The following is a 13,132-nucleotide window of genomic DNA, read 5'->3' as shown; positions in this document are numbered from 1 at the left end:
TATAACGGCATTTGTTTAAGAGCTTCAATTTTTCCACAACGATAAATCTACGTCAAAAAAATGCATTCTGTCATTTCATACAAATTGAAAGTAGGTAACTCCCACGTGTGATATTTTTCAAACAAAATTGAAATAATCTCCATATAAATCTCGTTATGAACATCATGCCTCGGGATCTTTCAGTTTTGCCTCTACAAAGTCAAAGGATACTCGGATAGAGACAATCCAGGAATACCATATTCCTTCGCAACGTCCTCAAACATCTTCTTTTCAGCATCCGCATAAGGAATTCCCTCCTTTTGACGCTGAATACCTAATCGATACTCTGGCTCACCAGGGAAGAGAACCTTCGAGAAGCCTGGGGCAGGAGTAACGCCATGAACACGCTGAACAAGAGTATCCATACGAGCCCTGAAGTCATCGGTAGATACAAACACATCCGGCTTGATGACGATAAAAGAATGCCCGACATTCTGTGGCTTGGTGTCCTTGTACTGGTCTCCGACTTCACCACCAAATGCTGCCCCGGTCAACACGCCAGACATAACGTCCATCAGAATAGCAATTCCTGAGCCCTTGGGACCACCGATTGGTGCCATGCTGCCATTTAAGGCGACGTTGGCGTCTGTCGTGGGATTTCCATCTGCATCCAATGCCCAGCCTTCTGGAATGGACTCGCCTCGACGAGCAGCGCGACGGATCTTGCCCTTGGCGACGACTGACGGGGCCATGTCGAGGATATAAGGGACTTCGGTGTTGGAGGGAGCACCAGCCGCAAATGGGGAAATTCCCAACAGAGTCTCCTTTCCACCAAAAGGAGGCATTTGTTTGGCTGAGTTCGTGAAAACTAGCGAGATCATGTTGGATTCCAGAGCCTGTAGGACGTAGGTGGCAGCCATGCCAAAATGGTTGGAGTGGTTGACTGTCACCATCCCGATGCCGTAGATTTCGGCGCGTTTAATGGCTTCTTTCATGCCTCTTGTTGCGACAATGAAGCCAAATCCATTGTCGCCGTCGAGATGGGCTACTACCGGTGTTTTTTCAGTGATGGTGATGCCAGGACGAGCCTTGACTCGACCGTTGCGCACCCGGTCGAGATATTGAGGGAGACGAGCCATCCCGTGAGTGTCCTGATTATCAGCATATGTATAAATTGATATCAATAAGGTGACTTACTACTCCCCGAACATCAGCAAGGACCAAACAGTCAGCCATGGATCTAGCATCTTCCTCGGTGAGCCCCGCCTGTACGAGCAGCTTGGTGGCGAATTCGCCTGTTTGCTTGGGGTTTGCGTAGTATCGCTATTCTGTTAGTAAACCAGATATACAAATTCAGTAAAGGACCCACTTACAGTAGAAGCCATTTCGATCGATGTATTTTGTTAAAATTGACGTATTTCTTGCAGCGACCGAAGAACCTGATATAGACTCACTCACGACGGCGTCGGCCCGCGCCCGATGCCCCATCGGAACTTCCGATCGCAAGTCAGCCGAAATCAACAAATTAATAACGTCACTTTCTTCACTCCTTCCTTTCTCCATCAATCATCCAAATCATCATGTTTGCGAGGAAAATATCCCATATTCCTTTCGGTTTAGGAAAGCGATGGAGCAGCAGTCAGCCCATCGTGGCTGTCTTGTTCCAAGCAATTGATCCGCCCGTCATCAATGGAGTACGCAAACCGCGGAAACCAGGGGGTAAGATCAGGGAAACCACTCGACAACATGCTGTACTAACATCTCCTAGGTTATCAAGACTCAGGCGCGGATATCGCCTACACTTTACAAAATAAAAGCATCGAAGTCGTCACCCCCAAAACTGCCCCTTCAGCATCCAACCATGAAGGATGGTGCTTCCCCGACTCCGAAGAGGGCATTTATTCCGCCGTAAAGCAAGGCGCCACGCATCTCTGGGCGAACACCATCCTATTCACCTCGCATCCCCTTCAAACAGCACCAAGCTTGGACAGCTACGCCTCGACGCTTCGCGTAGTCGGCCAACCACCGAGTCTAGTCGAGAACTTTGACGATAAGATGTATCTCAACGACCAGCTCCGCGCTCGGGGAGGTTTCACCCTACCACAGTCTTGGACGGTGAAAGCCGATAACCTCGATGTGCTGGAATCAATCACCACCTTCCCCGTGGTTGGGAAACCGGTTCGCGGTCGTGGTAGTCACGGCGTTAGAGTCTGTCACAGTCTGCGTGAGCTGAAAGATCACGTTACAAGCCTACTTGATGAATCGCCGCTCGTTATGATCGAGGAGTTTCTAGCTGGCGAGGAGGCCACGATTACCGTCATGCCTCCTTCGCCTGAACGTCCCGACTATTGGAGTCTTCCTCCGGTGACGAGGTTCAACCATGCAGATGGCATTGCGCCGTATAACGGGGCCGTTGCGGTGACGGCTAACTCGCGGGTTATCACAAACGATGAAATGAAAGACCCTGCCTATGGCGAAGTAATGCGGCAATGTGAGGGTGTCGCCAGACTCATCATGGCTACTGCTCCTATCCGGATCGACGTGCGACGATTCAGGCCTGAATCTGAGTTTGCGCTTTTTGATATTAATATGAAGCCAGTATGTTCATGTTGGTCTTTTTGAATGAAGTTGCATTTGCTAATATAGATTAGAATATTACCGGTCCTGGTCGATCTGGTCGGGAGGATCAGGCTAGTCTTACTGCTATGGGTGCTGCTGCTATAGGATGGGACTATCCGACGTTGTTGCAGAAGATATTGTATAGTGCGTCGACGTTGGAGGCATTCCGCAAATACCAGAGTCCTTTCTAGATTGTATAACATGAATCCATTCTATCTGTTTGGTTTATTTTGTCCATAGTAAAGTAGGACGTACCGGAAGAATGTATTTGGAGGGCCTGTATATACATTTGCCATTCGTGTTACCCTTAGATGCCATCTATACAGAAAAAATCAAGAACGAAATGAATCTTTTTTTTTATTTCTATGCTCTATTTCAACGACCCCGGAACTCCTTGAAGACATCCTGAACACTCCGACCAGTTTTGATACCTTCAGCACATTTGGCATCGGCCGCGGCAATTCCCGGAATGACATCAAGGACCTGCTCCGCCAGGTCCTGAGGTAGAACAACAACACCATTCAGATCTGCAATGATATAATCGCCTGGATGAACCCAGGCATCCTGGATGTCAGAGTTAAGACGGAGAGGGACATTTATCTCAGAGGGGCGACAGGCTGCACCGCCCGCCGTTGTCCCGACTGATCGAGCGAAGAGCTATAATTATCAGTCAGGGTCTAGAAAATGAAAGGAAGAACAGACCGGAAAGTTGAGAGCACGGTGCTCGCCCAAATCTCGGACACGGCCATCAATCACGACGCCAGCTGCGTGGAGAGCTTGTGCACGGAGTGTCATAAGTCCCCCATACACAGCATTGACGTGTGGCAGAGGCTGTGATATGAAAACAACGCTGTTTTCAGGAACAGTGTCGATCTATTTTATCAACTTCTATCCAATATTGAGAGTCACAATCGACATACGTAGTTGGTAGATAGCTTAGGCGCTGTCTCATCAGACTTGGGGACAAACTTGACCGTATAGGCCTGGCCGATGATCTTGGTTTCCCCTGCCTGAAACTGTGGCGAGTACATGGTCAACCCTTCAAGGAATCCGCCATGCGGGTAGTTGAACTTCGAGAGACCATCCGCAACCTTGGCAGTCAGTATACTCTATCAAAATAGGAAAGATTCCGACTTACATCGCAGGCTCCCCACTCCTGGAGACGTTCGATAATAATTTTCGGGTCTGCTGGCATTATGATGATAGTCAAATGGTTGATGGAAGCGAAATGGTGCGTTGACAGTTGTTTAATATCGCTCGTGTGGATTCTTGGATCATCGGCTCGGTGCCGCGCCGTTCGCGTTGGTAATTGATCGGACCGATCCGATGACATGAATAAGCCGAGGTGCATATCGGATTCAATATAGAAACAGAAGAAGGTACTGCGTGAAGGTTTAGAATGACAGAATATTTACAATGGCCGGAAATGTCAAACCAGTTCCCTCTGGGGCTTGGGATACACACCATCATATTTTCGAGCCCGACCGTTTTCCCTTCGCAGAAGGTCGCCATTTTACGCCGGCACGCGCTTCTTTAGAACAGCTACAGAAGTTTGAAGAATCAATTGGTGTTGAGCATGTTTGCATTGCCCATGGTCTCTCGTATGGGGCCGACTGTTCATCTCTCCTGTATTATCTGGGGCAATTCCAGGGCTCTGCGCGCGGTATCTGCGTGCTCAACCTCGAGAAGATCACAGATGATGAACTAAACCGGTATCATGAAATGGGTATTCGGTCAGTCAGGCTCGACTTCTTTCGCTTCAATGCCGTGCATGATGTTGTGGCTCAGGTTCAATTGATTGAACGAACTGGGCATCGTCTGGCGCAGTGGCAGCAGAGCAATCATTCCGTCTCTTCTCCATGGAGTATCCAGATTCAACAGCCGCATCTCGAGTTTTGGCCAGAGCTGCGAAAAGCAGTCGCCAGATGCCTGGTTCCCGTTGTGGTAGACCACTTTGCCCTTATTCCCGCCAGCAGTCTCCGCGCCAACGACTGTACCACCAATATCCAAGATGCGTCGTATCTGGAGAAGAACGAGCAGGTTGGCCTCGCTGCCTTGCGAGATGCACTTCACGATGGTAACCTCTGGGTCAAGCTGTCGGCTCCTTATCGCTGTTCGAATCGCGCAGAGTCAGGCTACGACGACATGCGTTGGCTCGTGCGGTTTTTCGTCGAAGGCAATCCCAAGAGAATGCTTTGGGGAAGTGATTGGCCCCATACTCAGCGGCATCAGGATAGGAAGGCGAACGGCTGTATGGACGAGGAGCATTTCCTCTCAATCGACGATAGGGGTTGGATTGAGTCGATGAGTCGGTGGATGTCGGTGGACGAGTGGGAGGATATGTGGGTGCGGAATCCAGCGACTTTTTACGATTATTCGTTTTGGAAGAGTCATTAGTCAATGATAAAGTGTGTAGTTCCTTCATATTCATATATTCACACTCATCTTCTTAGAGGGATAGTGACCGTTTCTCTGAGCAATGTTGTCTTCCAGGTGCCAAGCTAGCATTGATGATAGTGAAATTGACGGCTTATTTGTTCACTGATATTTGTCCAAGAATCTCTGTTACAGGGCTAGGCTAGAATAGGACAGATGCCTTAGGCAACAGAGGAACAGACTTTCATCTGACATTCACCATGGCAAGAATAACTGGGTCTTTCCATTCACCAGAAGCTATCTTTAAAACTGGCCACATCCCAATACGAGGAAAATTCCTTTTCTTTTTCATCTAACAACAGAAAAATCTATGACTGAGCTTGCATCGCTGGCAAGAGCAAACGTCGCAGACTAGAATCAGAACGACCTTACGAGTACCCCCGATCCCAAGTGGTGACCGCGATGATACTACGAATTTGTCTTTGGATGTAAAGTGGGATATGAGAATTGTTCCCCGTGAGATAAATCCTGCCTTATTGATGACATCTCACGCATTCCAAAGATACTAACGCAGGATATAGCTACAGATTCTAGGGTTTGGGGAGAGGCGGACATCGCTGCATTTCGTGCTAGTTTCGTTCACACCAATACAACATCCGAAAACGAACAACCCCTGCCAGCCTACCATCCAGCCCTAAGAGCCTTTACCGAAGTCTGACTCCGCGATGTATTCCCAAAAGCGATAGGGGGCCATGTTCTGATCAGTCTTGTTACCAAAGCTTTCAGATATCCAAGACACCCAACAATTCAATTGGGTGCAGGACCTTGGAAGCCTCCGAGTGATATATGACGTTTTAGAAGCAGAAGCGATAGCTGATGGTGTTGCATCCGGGGTAGAACTGACCGCCTCATCAGACAGACCTGGGTTTAGGAATACTATATTGGCTGATATGATGGTAATGGTTTAATTGATAGCATATTGATTTACGAGCCTACTATAAATATAAAAAAGGTGAACTATAAATCGTAGCACAAATAACTTGAGCCCGTAAGGGAGCTACCCATTCGGTACTACAAACTGATCATCATCCCACATGGGCTGGGAAATCGCATCTAAGCTCACATTATTCAGCCATCCAAGGTCGAAGAAGTCACGTAGAATCCCTAGCTCATCTACCAGTATATTTGACCCTTGCTGGAACCATGGATCTGGTGCACTTTCGTCCATTGAGGTTGGTTCACAATCCCTATCTCTGGGAGGAAGGCTCTCAGGAAGCCGCTGGGGTTCATCGCGTAGCTGCTGCGATTGCTCGCGACCCCTGAATGTGACGAGGATCAACCGGGACAGCTTCTCACACGCATCCTCAGCCACTGACCATGTGCCGCTGAGGAATGTCAGTAGTCGGTGTGCGGCTTCGGCCCGTTCTAGATAGGTGGCGAAAGGTGTCGATCCCCGTACAGCAGGATTTGTCCAAAGGCAATAGAGCATGGTAATAGCAGCGACGAAAATTGAATGGGCAGACAGCCACGAGGAGTCCATATTTGCAAAGCGATGGAGTTCAGCGTAGAGGCGAATTGTCTCCATGGAGCTGTTGAAGCAGGCTTGCACCGCGCCCTGACTCGGCTGAGGAATCTGGGGACTAGGTCGGAAGAGCAGCATTATAGATTGGTGATATTTTAGTTCAAGCCGTTGCACGACCAGCATTGACAGTGGGTTTGAACTGCCAAATGGACGACCTCGCTGTCGCTTTTGCACCTCTTGCAGTAGGCCATGGCAGGCTGCTTCAGCTTCATGTTGCCAAACTGTGAGATTGTCTGGCCAAGGGAATCGCTGCGGAGATCGGGAGACGCGGTAGATCATCAGCTTGATCTCTGCGATAATCCGGTCAAATCGAAGAGAGTATATACAGGGCGTGAAGTGAGGAAGTGTCGGGTCTGGTGTATATTCGGCACTCTGGTACCACTGAAAGGCACCCAAGCCTACTTCATCACTTTGGTCAACCCCCGGAAATTCGACATCAATAGCCTCGTCTCTCAGTGTGAGGGGTCGCCCCAGGATGGTTGTCAAGGTTCGATCAAGCGAGTATGCGGACCAGAAGATAGCACTACGCGAATATCTTTTTCGACGCAGATCGCTCGACTCGGTGGCTCGATTAGCTACAAGAGAGAAAGAAATATTAGCTATGTTCAATCTCCTCTCGGTGCAGAGCGAAGAACAGATGACCCACGATTGAGACGCTGTAAGCCCAGATCCAAGCAGCTTGCAATGATTGTATGCAATAAAAACCAGGCGTTCAGTCCTTCAGGGCTGTAAAGACTGTGTATTACTAGCAATAGTAGTACCTGGACGCCTTCGATACTGTCATGGAGTTTAATCTGGTTGATATATTGCATTGCTGCAGCGAACAAGCCGCGGGAGCTAAAGTCGGTCTTGAGCTTCGTCTCCAAGAGACGAGCACCGATAGATAAGAGCAGGAAGACTTGGGCAAATCCTAGCGTTATTGGTATACTTTGATTCCATTCTCCCTTCTCCGCGAATCGATGGGCACTGTCGAGCAGGTCAAAGACATCGTCCTGTAGTAGAAATGGGTAGAACTCCGTTGCACTCAAATACGCCTCAGCATACTGTTGGCAGTCTGCCAGTGATGGAAGCCCAACGGGTTGTGGGATATCTTGGGCTGATCCTTGGGCCTGGGATTCATTGGAATTCTGTTTCTGCAGATTCAACGGCAGACCTTGAGAATTCGGCGCACTTTCGTAAATCAAGCGCGCAAAAGGAACTCCAGACGATGGGCCCAGATACTTCGGATCACTGCCATTAGCCAGAGACAATAAACCTACTTCGTGGGCCAACGGCTGATCGCGTGTTATGCTGCTTGAGATAGAGATCGCGGGCGACTGGCCCGATGGCTGATTGCTCTCTGGATGAGCTACTTCCGAGACCTCCGCAGAGATGTCCTGTTGTGACTGTTCGACAGTCGATACTCTGGGTGGTATTTCACGGGGAGAAGGCGCGTTTTGTTGGAGTGACTCAAGCTCTCGAACCCTCCTCTCTAGGTAATGGAGACGTCTAAACTGTCAACCACCTGCCCAAGCAGGCAACAAGGAAGGCTTACTTGCGAGAGACATCCCACGTGGAATTCCCTTCGAAACACTCAACCCCGGCTTTGGCACAATTTGTGCATGCTGGCAGGATCCCATCGCAGCGAACCTTACGTCGTCTACAGCGGGCGCATGCGATATGGCGTGGTCGCGAAGGGGAAGAAGTGGGTGGAGAAATTGTAAGAGGCTGAGAGCCAACAAGGAGTGATGGATCCTCGCGATTCTCTTCCGACAGTGTTGACGACTGCATGAGGCATTGCTTGCTCGCCGTCGCTGGGGTTTGCGGGTTGAGCAGGTTGACGGGGAAACTCCGAGATATAAGACCAAAGCAGAGCTGGTCGGTCCGAGGCCGTCTTCGGATGCATCCGACGGAGCAACCCGACGCCGGAGGGTGGTATGAAATTCAAACCATCAATACTGATCAGTCCTGCAAACGTTGGCGCGTCAAGTGTACAGTATCGGGGAAGGAGCAGGTGAAGTCTGGAGAAATTGCCCGGATTATTTTACTCCTGGTTAATGAGTTCTACTGATTTTGCCCTGCTATTTACTGTTCTATCTAATGTGAGCAAATATCTGTACCAAGCATCAATTTTTTCCTCTTTGATATTTTGAATGTTCATCGAAAACTTTTCCAGGATTCATAAGCCAGCTGGAGTGTGTTAGTTGCTTATTCAAAAAAAAAATTAGGAGCTTCATACTGAGGATCAACGCTCCGTTTCAATGTTCTCATCAAATCTATGGTTGGAGTTCCTAGTTCCTCTTCGAGATAATCCTGTTATGTTGTCAGCATATAAACTAGACACAGCGAGTATCTATGCATACCTTCTTCCCAATTCCAATGCCGTGTTCGCCCTGATTCTGGTTAATACGATATCCCTGGATTCGTCTCGGGCGTAGCTTACAGAAACAGTCCCTTCCATCTCGAGTGCTCTCTTCATCATTCTGGAGACACATGCTTTGACGGCTTTATATTGCTCAGGGTCGTTGGGATTGTACATGACAGCCTGGTGGAAGTTGCCATCTCCAACATGGCCTAGGACGGTAGAAAAAAGACCTAACTGACTAGATTCCTGTTTGGATAGTTCTGCAGATCTTAGAATCTTTCATTTCTAGGCATAATCGGTTTCGAGCGACTTACCAACAATCTCGGCCAATCGTGAAATCGGCACAGCCACGTCAGTCGACCAGATCTCAGTGCCTTCTGGCCGTACGGAAACCATTGCCCAAAGAGCCTCTTTTCTCGCCGCCCATAGGTTATTCCCTTCCTCCGGAGAAGATGCAAAATGCAGTTCATCGCTTTTGTTGCTGCGAAGAATATGCCGGGTTCGTTGGATGCTTTCGTCGATTCCTGCTCGAGTTCCGGAGAATCTGACAGGTCAGTTTGTTAGATATGCAGATTTAATGATTCGTCTTACTTGAGAAATAGAGTCGGCATCTCCGTCCAGCGTCTGCCTCCAGCTCCTCCATTCTGGTTAATGATCTTCATCTGCACTTCGTCCATGAATTCCAGAGCAGCCAGCGGGACGCCGTCACGGATCAATCTCGATGCTGCATCCGTTGCATCCCCCACGGTGGCAAAAGTTGCCGTCCCCACACTAGTTTCGCTGGGGACAATCGCAAGCTTCAGAGTCGCTTCCGTGATTATCCCCAGCGTGCCTTCGGACCCGGTGAAGAGTGCGTTCAAATTATACCCAGCTGACGACTTGCGCGGTCGTCTTTTTGTCTTGACCACTGAGCCATCCGGCAGCACAACAGTGAGATTAACCACCCAGTCCTTCATCGTTCCGTATCGCATCGCATTGGTGCCACTGCAGTTGGTGGCAACCATCCCGCCCACGTACGCCGTAGGACTGGGATCCATCGGCAGAAAGAGTCCTGTCGATTTTATCTGCTCGTTCACATCAACCCAGCGAGCACCGGCTTGGACTGTCACGTTCATGTCGTCCTCGTACAGGGCAATCAGTCGATCCATCCGCGACAGATCAATACATATGCCCGAGTGCGGAGCAGAAAAGTTACCCTCCACACTCGATCCAGCGCCAAATGGAACCATTGGGATGCGATGCTTTGAACAGATCTTTGCAATCTCGGATATGTCCTCTGTGCTTCCTGGATGGACAACAGCAACAGGTCGATTAGTGGTGTTGGACGTTGACCATTCCGAGTATCCGTGTGTTTCAATGTCGTCCTCATCAACGCTCACATTGTCTTCCCCGATAATTCGTTTGATTTCTTCAACAGCCTAGAGCCATCAATAAAAGGACCTGCATAAGGTTATTTGTACATACCTGAAGCATGGTCGGAATGTCCGCATACTTTGAAACAGGTTGAGAATCCACACCTACACCAACCCATGTTTTGGATGCGGCAAGTGTCACTGCTGCGGTTGCCACAGCCGTGGCCAGAATAGGGAAAATCGAAGATTGTCCTGATGAGCGTTGTGAAATGGTTGACGTCGCCAAAGGTCGGCGTGGTGGTCTTTGCGCCCGTGCAGGCAATCGTCGCCAACAGGCGTTAATCTGGCGTGGATTCCAGGTTTTCATGGTATGATGCAGTCTAGCTATTGATTCGAGTTGCCTCTAGTCTTTGATAGAGAGAAAGTTGAAATGATCGATGTTGTTTTAAAGATGGGAGCGTCGGAGTTAAGGCGTTATGCGCTAATGCATTATTATTAAGATGGCTTTATGTCTCGTGATTGGTCGGTTCTCTTGGCTATTCTGTATAACTCATTATGGGAAATAGAAAGGTCCCATAGAGATTGTCTAGTTCAACATCAAACGCCATATGGGGATTTGACGTCTAAAAAAATGCGTCTATCTTTCTAGGTAGGCAATGAAAGCAAAAAAAATATTGCCCATTTCGCTCACTATATGAGAATACATCTACCAATATACCGGCGAAGGATTACCACTACAATTTCTACAAAGATCCAAGAAAAACAATTGCAAACTTTAATGACCTCGGGTCACTTGCTATCAGCTATCAACGAGCAGATTCGTAAAAAGGAAAAACCATTAAAAGCGATAAAATGATTCCCAAATTCTAGCGTTCCCCCAAAAAGCGAACACCAAAGACCATGGGTACTTCCAGCGCATCCTCCAGCCAATATCGAACCGTGGGTTATGAATTTGAGATCCGTTGTAAATCGTCGCACGTGTGGAAGAGTCGAAATGCTAGAGACTTTTTACACAACTCGTTAGCAAAAGAACAAGCGAAAGTAGCCATGAACAGACTCACCTAGTTCTTTCGAACATCCCGTGCGGACTTCAACCAAGAAAATCAGTTCTTAGGAGCGATGCAGATGCCGTTGTAGCAGGTGCCAGGTGCGCAGTCAGCATCGCTGTGGCAGGCAGGGTCACCACCACGAGCGATGAGGGTCGAGTCGGTCTTCAAGCCATCACGGGCGATGAGGGTAGAGTCGGTCTTCAAGTCACCGCGAGCGATGAGAGTCGAATCTTCCTGAGGAGTGGCACGGGCAATGAGGGTAGAGTCCTGCTTGGGAGCAGCGCGAGCGATAAGAGCCGAGTCCTTATCGAGGTTGTCGCGAGCAATGAGGGTGGAGTCGACCTTGGAGTCACCACGGGCAATCAAGGTAGAGTCGGTCTTCGCGCCATCGCGAGCGATGAGGGTCGAGTCCTTGTTGTTGCTGTCACGGGCGATCAAGGTAGAGTCGGTCTTCAATCCGTCACGAGCGATGAGGGTGGAATCGGTCTTCAGGTTACCGCGAGCAATGAGGGTCGAGTCCACATTGAAGTTCTTAGGGGCGATACAGATGCCGTTGTAGCAGGTGCCAGGAGCGCAATCAGCGTCGCTGTGGCAAGCGGGGTCACCACCACGAGCGATGAGGGTCGAATCCTTGTTGTTGTTGTCGCGGGCAATCAAGGTAGAGTCCGTATTCAAACCATCGCGGGCGATGAGAGCGGAATCGACGTTGTCATCGCCACGAGCAATGAGGACACCGGAGGAAGCATCTAATTGTATCCGCCATTGTCAGCAAACAAGCAAGATCGAAGACAATTGTTCAATGGAGAGGAAGCAAGACTTACCCTTGTTGGGGATGGCAGCCGCAGTCACCGCAGTGATAAAGCCCAAAGCAAAGATGCCAGAAACCTTCATTGTGACTTTGTGAACTTGGATGTGAAGGCACAATGAGAATATGATCAGAAGAAGTTGATGCTGGAAGGGCGATATCAAAGAAAGTTGAGATCGATCGCAAAGGAAAGAAGCGATGGATGAGAGAGGATGGTGAGGACAAAAAGAAGAAGAGAGGAAGAGAGGGAAAGCAGGAGGATTTTATAGACAGATGGAGGAGTGTAAACAGACCTCGCAGAATCTAAGCGAAGCAAAATTTTCCCTCCAGACAGTGAATGATATCTGCATTCTCTAGCGCCATGCAGGTAGGATGAGGCCATTCCCGTCTCCCTTCACCTGGCCTATGGGAATCGCCACCAGAGGATCATGTCCGTCCTCTCTAGACCCTTCCAAACGGCGATCTCCATCCCGACGTCCCGCTCTTGCTTCCCCTCTGGATGGGGAATGACTCCCAGGTGGAGAAGCGCGAGCTTCCTCGAGCCTCTTTGTCGTCCCGATCCGGTAATCATCGGGGTGTTGGCTCGACGAATATCAAAAGGACCCACCGAACCCTCTGGCAGCTGTCATGGGATATCGGAGGATCCGCTCAGTTATCGTGCGTCACCCAGCCACCAGCAGTCATTCACTGCAGTAGGTTTCAGTCTGGGAGATCCCGGGTGCTTCGACCAGAGCGAGGGGAGAAGAGGGGGAATTGGCAATATCAGAGGTTGTATGGCAAAAGAGAGGGCCGATACAGAGTGGAAAAAGGCGGAAATACAGGAGTCCAGATTCTGAATCGATGCTGTCTTTGTTGATCTCAAATAACTTTATTTTGTATAGATGCCAGTCAGATAGCCTGTATAGCGTAGAGGAATTACACCGCATCAACAAGGATTTCCCGATCGCCAAACCCAACAGAACCGTATTCTTTATTTCCAACAGCTAATTTAACCTAGATTCAACTTCTCCGCGGTTCGTGTGCGAC

The 13,132-nt window shown here is 49.2% G+C and overlaps 7 protein-coding genes across 7 annotated transcripts; 2 read left to right on the top strand and 5 right to left on the bottom strand.

Moving 5' to 3' along the window:
* Positions 1 to 191: 191 nt before the first annotated feature.
* On the bottom strand, positions 192 to 1,364 carry ASPWEDRAFT_177593 (Ldh family oxidoreductase; the record flags this gene model as incomplete). The annotated part of the gene is made up of 3 exons (XM_040831684.1): positions 192 to 1,130; positions 1,177 to 1,302; positions 1,353 to 1,364. The coding sequence occupies 3 exons, from the start codon at positions 1,362 to 1,364 to the stop codon at positions 192 to 194; spliced, it is 1,077 nt and encodes a 358-aa protein (XP_040683535.1).
* A 150-nt stretch (positions 1,365 to 1,514) lies between these two features.
* ASPWEDRAFT_63327 (uncharacterized protein) lies at positions 1,515 to 2,924 on the top strand. The gene is made up of 3 exons (XM_040838693.1): positions 1,515 to 1,698; positions 1,748 to 2,577; positions 2,631 to 2,924. The coding sequence occupies exons 1-3, from the start codon at positions 1,560 to 1,562 to the stop codon at positions 2,787 to 2,789; spliced, it is 1,128 nt and encodes a 375-aa protein (XP_040683534.1). The 5' UTR covers positions 1,515 to 1,559; the 3' UTR covers positions 2,790 to 2,924.
* Positions 2,925 to 2,973: 49 nt separating this feature from the next.
* Positions 2,974 to 3,793, bottom strand: ASPWEDRAFT_177591 (RraA family protein; the record flags this gene model as incomplete). Its single annotated transcript, XM_040831683.1, has 4 exons — positions 2,974 to 3,255; positions 3,301 to 3,471; positions 3,519 to 3,689; positions 3,737 to 3,793. 4 exons carry the CDS (start codon positions 3,791 to 3,793, stop codon positions 2,974 to 2,976), a joined length of 681 nt encoding a protein of 226 aa, XP_040683533.1.
* A 221-nt stretch (positions 3,794 to 4,014) lies between these two features.
* ASPWEDRAFT_121611 (uncharacterized protein) lies at positions 4,015 to 4,995 on the top strand (the record flags this gene model as incomplete). The annotated part of the gene is made up of 1 exon (XM_040829094.1): positions 4,015 to 4,995. One exon carries the CDS (start codon positions 4,015 to 4,017, stop codon positions 4,993 to 4,995), a length of 981 nt encoding a protein of 326 aa, XP_040683532.1.
* Positions 4,996 to 6,031: 1,036 nt separating this feature from the next.
* Positions 6,032 to 8,326, bottom strand: ASPWEDRAFT_122349 (uncharacterized protein; the record flags this gene model as incomplete). The annotated part of the gene is made up of 3 exons (XM_040829153.1): positions 6,032 to 7,122; positions 7,203 to 8,044; positions 8,091 to 8,326. The coding sequence occupies 3 exons, from the start codon at positions 8,324 to 8,326 to the stop codon at positions 6,032 to 6,034; spliced, it is 2,169 nt and encodes a 722-aa protein (XP_040683531.1).
* A 146-nt stretch (positions 8,327 to 8,472) lies between these two features.
* Positions 8,473 to 10,680, bottom strand: ASPWEDRAFT_73258 (FAD-binding oxidoreductase). Its single transcript, XM_040839300.1, has 7 exons — positions 10,365 to 10,680; positions 9,492 to 10,318; positions 9,215 to 9,444; positions 8,979 to 9,160; positions 8,899 to 8,928; positions 8,775 to 8,848; positions 8,473 to 8,725 (listed from the first exon to the last, which is right to left on the bottom strand). Exons 1-7 carry the CDS (start codon positions 10,617 to 10,619, stop codon positions 8,662 to 8,664), a joined length of 1,662 nt encoding a protein of 553 aa, XP_040683530.1. The 5' UTR covers positions 10,620 to 10,680; the 3' UTR covers positions 8,473 to 8,661.
* A 354-nt stretch (positions 10,681 to 11,034) lies between these two features.
* ASPWEDRAFT_188272 (uncharacterized protein) lies at positions 11,035 to 12,307 on the bottom strand. The gene is made up of 3 exons (XM_040832214.1): positions 12,123 to 12,307; positions 11,314 to 12,047; positions 11,035 to 11,256 (listed from the first exon to the last, which is right to left on the bottom strand). The coding sequence occupies exons 1-2, from the start codon at positions 12,190 to 12,192 to the stop codon at positions 11,356 to 11,358; spliced, it is 762 nt and encodes a 253-aa protein (XP_040683529.1). The 5' UTR covers positions 12,193 to 12,307; the 3' UTR covers positions 11,035 to 11,256; positions 11,314 to 11,355.
* Positions 12,308 to 13,132: the final 825 nt, after the last annotated feature.

This window comes from Aspergillus wentii, assembly GCF_001890725.1.
Source record: "Aspergillus wentii DTO 134E9 unplaced genomic scaffold ASPWEscaffold_10, whole genome shotgun sequence".
Classification (NCBI taxonomy): Eukaryota; Fungi; Ascomycota; class Eurotiomycetes; order Eurotiales; family Aspergillaceae; genus Aspergillus; species Aspergillus wentii.
This window is presented reverse-complemented; position numbering and strand designations above follow the sequence as displayed.

Excerpts from the sequence above, each read along its gene's own strand:
- ASPWEDRAFT_63327 (XM_040838693.1), top strand. The coding sequence starts at position 1,560 with ATGTTTGCGAGGAAAATATCCCATATTCCTTTCGGTTTAGGAAAGCGA. Across the intron at positions 1,699-1,747 it reads CAAACCGCGGAAACCAGGGG|GTTATCAAGACTCAGGCGCG; the intron begins GTAAGATCAGGG and ends AACATCTCCTAG. Across the intron at positions 2,578-2,630 it reads TTGATATTAATATGAAGCCA|AATATTACCGGTCCTGGTCG; the intron begins GTATGTTCATGT and ends AATATAGATTAG.
- ASPWEDRAFT_73258 (XM_040839300.1), bottom strand. The coding sequence starts at position 10,619 with ATGAAAACCTGGAATCCACGCCAGATTAACGCCTGTTGGCGACGATTG. Across the intron at positions 9,161-9,214 it reads ACGATTGGCCGAGATTGTTG|AACTATCCAAACAGGAATCT; the intron begins GTAAGTCGCTCG and ends TAAGATCTGCAG. Across the intron at positions 8,929-8,978 it reads AGATGGAAGGGACTGTTTCT|GGCGAACACGGCATTGGAAT; the intron begins GTAAGCTACGCC and ends AACCAGAATCAG.
- ASPWEDRAFT_188272 (XM_040832214.1), bottom strand. The coding sequence starts at position 12,192 with ATGAAGGTTTCTGGCATCTTTGCTTTGGGCTTTATCACTGCGGTGACT. Across the intron at positions 12,048-12,122 it reads GGCTGCCATCCCCAACAAGG|ATGCTTCCTCCGGTGTCCTC; the intron begins GTAAGTCTTGCT and ends GGATACAATTAG.